Source organism: Nicotiana sylvestris, chromosome 3 (assembly GCF_000393655.2).
Source record: "Nicotiana sylvestris chromosome 3, ASM39365v2, whole genome shotgun sequence".
Lineage (NCBI taxonomy): Eukaryota > Viridiplantae > Streptophyta > Magnoliopsida > Solanales > Solanaceae > Nicotiana > Nicotiana sylvestris.
The window spans coordinates 154,337,476-154,341,925 of record NC_091059.1 but is presented as its reverse complement, the minus strand read 5'-3'; the positions used below and the strand labels follow the sequence as shown (position 1 = coordinate 154,341,925).

The window sequence follows — 4,450 nt, the reverse complement described above, 5'->3', positions numbered from 1 at the left end:
AGAACCATGTTCTCTATATAGTTTGGTGGACCCTTAGTTTCTATCAATTGATATCAGAGCAAGTTCTTTCTATCAGGCTAACACCTAGAAAGGATCCTTATGGCTACTCCACCAAACTTTGAAGAAGGTCAATCTACCTACAGACCACCTAGATTCAATATCCAATACTACAGATGGTGGAAGACAAGGATGCATGATTTTATCATGGCTAAGATTCAGAGCTCTGAGATATTATTTGTGATGGACCCTTCGTTCCTATGAAGACCATTGGCAAACCAGCAGTGACAATTCCCAAGATAAGGAAGGAGTACACCGATGATGACCGTAAAGCTATAGAGAAGAACTTCCGAGCAAAAAATACCCTCATCTGTGGTATTGGACCAGACGAATACAACAAGATCTTCGCCTGCCAATCTGCCAAAGAGATATGGGAAGCTCTCCAAACGGTATACGAAGGAACAACTCAAGTCAAGTAGTCAAAGATCGACATGCACACCACTGAGTATGGATTCTTCAAGATGAAAGATGATGAGTCCATTCAGGACATGCACACTCGATTCACGTCCATCATCAATAAGCTTACTCTCTGGGAAAAATCATTCCAAGGAACAAACTTGTCAGGAAAATACTTAGTGTATTACCTGGTTCCTAGGAAAGCAAGGTCAATGTTATTACATAGGCAAAGGATTTGCAAAAGTTGACCATTGATGAACCTATTGGAAATCTGAAGACATATGAAATAAAGAAAAGGAAGGACCTTGAAAGAAGAGAACCGAAGAAGGAGAAGAACCTGGTCCTCAAGGCTGACAATAATGACTCAAGTGGCAAGGATGCTGACATGGTATATCTAACAAAAAGATTCCAGAAGATGGTGCGCAGAAATGGAGGCCTTCCAAAAAGGGGTAGCTCTAGCAGACCAAAAGGCTATGACTTGTGTCATAAATGTGGAAAGCCAGGACATTTCATCAAAGATTGTCCCTTGCACAAGAAGGATCAGCACAAGCACAACACTGACAAAGCAGTCAAGAGGAACCCAATTCCTGTTAGAATATTCATGAGAAAAGACGCTACTGACAATATTGTGAAACAAGCTCTTGCTGCATGGGGAGATTCTTCAAGTGAATCTGAAGGAGTTGATGAACAAGGTGATATTTCTATGATGGCCGTTGAAAGTGAATCAACTGAGTATGACTCTATCTTTGCCCTGATGGAAAAATCTGATGATGATGACGATAAGGTAAACTTTCTGGACGTTCAAAGAAATTTGAAGTCTTACTCTCAAAAGAAGCTTATATCCTTGGCAAATGTTCTAATTGATACAAATTACAATCTCATTAATGATAAAAATGTGCTAACTGTGGGACTAAGAGAAGTAGAACATGAGAGAGGTAATCTAGTGGCCGTAGTGGTCAATTTAAAAGAAACCATTGAGACTTTAAAAAAGGAAAAAGATGCCTTAACTGAAAAAATTGCAAACGTACATCATGAGAGAGATGACTTGTTGGTCGTAGTTGTGGACCTAAAGGAAACCAGTGAGGAACTAAAAAGGGAAAGAAGGCATGAAAACACTCAAAAGGGAAAGGAAGTTGCAAGTGAGGCACACCTTAGGCTTGAAAATGAGCTAAAATCAGTAAAATCTAGCCTGTGTACAAAACTTGAGAGAAACAGACAATTTCAGGAAGATCTAGGCAGAATTAAGAATCTCTTAAGTGGACCTGGTCCTCTGATGCAATCACTGATATGTATAAGAACAATAGGGGAAACAGGCAGGGAATCAGGTTTCAAAGGGAAAAGACTTCTTACAACCCTCATAGCAGGTACGTTACTGTTCCTGATAACTGGCTTTGCACTCAGTGTGGTAACACTGTACATTTTAAAGAAACCTGTAAAGCTAGACTTCAGTCCCAATAGACAAACAAAGTTTTTGCTGAAAAAGTAACTACTGCTAAAGAACCTGGTCCCTCAAATAAAAAATGTGTGGTGTCTGCTTGGATAAAAAGAACTTTGATTCACCCTTTTTCTCACTACAAGGGACCCAAACTTGTTTGGTTTCCTAAGTCTAATCCTTAATTTCCTTGTGCAGGGAGAAGTGAAAAGAAGCAGCCAAAGATGGTATATGGATAGTGGCTGTTCTAAGCATATGAACGGAAGCACTAATGATTTTCTTTCACTCAAAGCCCTGCAAGGAGGGAGTCCTTTGCAATGGCAAAAAGGATACATTCCAGGAGTAGGCAGAATTGGGAAGACACTTACTCACTCAATTGAAAATGTGTATTATGTTAACAACTTGCAGTATAGCCTACTGGGTATTTCTCAAATCTATGACAAAGGAAATAAGGTGGAATTTGTGTTAAAAATCTGCACATTCACAAACCTCGTGACGGGTGAAATGGTCCTGATGGCAAAAAGATACAAAAATATTTATGTTACTAATTTTGAGTCCTTGCACAATGGGGATCTCACATGTCAGAGTGTTGTTGATGATGATGCTGAACTGTGGCATAGAAGATTGGGACATGCAAGTTTTACTATACTGAACAAATTGGTCAAGAAGGACCTGGTTCGTGGGCTGCCTAAGTCAAGTTTCAAAGATCACAAGGTGTGTGATGCATGTGTAAAAAGAAAGCAAGTCAGGTCCCCCTTCAAACCCAAAAAAGAAGTAAGCACCTCAAGTCCACTTGATATCCTCCATATGGATCTATGTGGACCTATGAGAGTGCCAAGTAGAGGAGGAAAGAAGTACATTTTCGTCATAATGGATGACTACTCCAGATTTACCTGGACCTTGTTCCTCAGAACCAAGGACGAGACCTTTCCAGTATTTGCTACTTTTGTAAAAAAGATCCAAGTAAATATGAGCCATAATGTTGTGAGTATAAGATCTGATCATGGCACAGAGTTCGACACCGCAAAATTTGATGAATTCTGTGCTGAAAATGGTATAAGTCATAATTTTTCAGCTCCACGAACACCCCAACAAAACGGTGTTGTGGAGAAAAAAATAGTACTCTTGAAGATATGGCGACAATTCTGATTGACACTGGTGTTGCAAAAAGCTTCTGGGCAGAGGCAGTCAACACGGCATGCTACTTGGTGAATAGGTGCATGATTAGGTCCCTCCTGAACAAAATCCCATATGAACTACTGAAAGGGAGGAAACCCAAGATAATATACTTAAGGACGTTTGGCTGCAAATGTTTCGTCCTCAATAATGGTAAGGAAGCATTGGGAAAATTTGATGCCAAAAGTGATGAAGGAATCTTTCTTGGCTATTCAAGAAAAGTTTACAAGGTGTACAACAAAAGAACTCAATGTGTTGAGGAAAGCATACATGTGATCTTGACGAATCACACCATCTATTTGGAAAAGATTCACATGATAAGGTTGATATGGAAAATGGAAAGGCTGACATGATGAGTCAGGTCAAGGAGTCAAATGACAATGGTACAGCTGAATTTCCAACTGATGTAGAGGAACCTGGTCCTTCAATAACAATAACTGGAGTAGAGAACAGAGTTGTTGATGCTGTACAAGGAACCCCAGATGCTGATCTGAGAAGTGGCACTCATGTCTACAATGGATCTCATTCAGAGGAACCTGGATCCTCTCACAATGAGATTCAAGTGTCTAACTGGATATACAAAAGTTCACACCCTCTTCAAAATGTGATCACTCCTCTTGACTCAGGGATTCAAACTAGATCAAAGCCAAGAAATTCACTTGCCTTCTCAGCCTTCCTCTCTCAAATTGAGCCCAAAAATATCAAAGAAGCATTGAAAGATGCTGACCGGATTACTAATATGCAAGATGAACTCCATCAATTTGAGAGGAACAACGTATGACACCTGGTTCCTCGACCTACAGACAGAATAGTCATAGGAACTAGGTGGGTGTTCAGAAACAAACTTGATGATTTTGGGAACACAACAAGGAAAAAAAGCAAGGTTAGTAGTTCAAGGCTACAATGAAGAAGAAGGGATCGACTATGATGAAACTTTTGCTTCAGTCGCTCGCATGAGAGCCATCAAAATCCTCATTGCCTTTGCATCTCATATGGAATTCAAATTGTTCCAAATGGATGTCAAAAGTGTATTTCTGAATGGATATCTAAAGGAAGGAGTCTTTGTCAAACAACCACCTTGTTTTGAATGTCATGAGCATCCTGAGCATGTATTCAGACTTGAGAAGGAATTATATGGGCTGAAGTAGGTCCCTCGTGCATGGTAATGAAATTTTGTCCAAATTCCTCCTTGAAAATGGCTTTACAAGAGGAAAAATCGACAACACCCTATTTCTGAAGAAACGGGGGAGGAACCTGCTTATTGTGCAAGTCTATGTTGATGATGTTGTTACCCAATTTTGCCCTCATATTTTTTTAAAATATATACATGCCTTCAAAATAGCATTTTATGAATTATTATTTAGTTTACAAATCTATACAAGCATATCC

The 4,450-nt window shown here is 39.6% G+C and overlaps 1 protein-coding gene across 1 annotated transcript; it reads left to right on the top strand.

The window, feature by feature from the left end:
- Positions 1–257: 257 nt before the first annotated feature.
- LOC104244226 (uncharacterized) lies at positions 258–3,034 on the top strand. Its single transcript, XM_070170019.1, has 3 exons — positions 258–446; positions 680–1,858; positions 2,084–3,034. The coding sequence occupies exons 1-3, from the start codon at positions 258–260 to the stop codon at positions 3,032–3,034; spliced, it is 2,319 nt and encodes a 772-aa protein (XP_070026120.1).
- The last annotated feature ends 1,416 nt before the right edge of the window (positions 3,035–4,450 follow it).

Coding starts and splice junctions, on each gene's coding strand:
- LOC104244226 (XM_070170019.1), top strand. CDS start 258: ATGAAGACCATTGGCAAACCAGCAGTGACAATTCCCAAGATAAGGAAG. Junction 447..679: donor TATGGGAAGCTCTCCAAACG/GTATACGAAGGA, acceptor GTTATTACATAG/GCAAAGGATTTGCAAAAGTT. Junction 1,859..2,083: donor CTGGCTTTGCACTCAGTGTG/GTAACACTGTAC, acceptor TTCCTTGTGCAG/GGAGAAGTGAAAAGAAGCAG.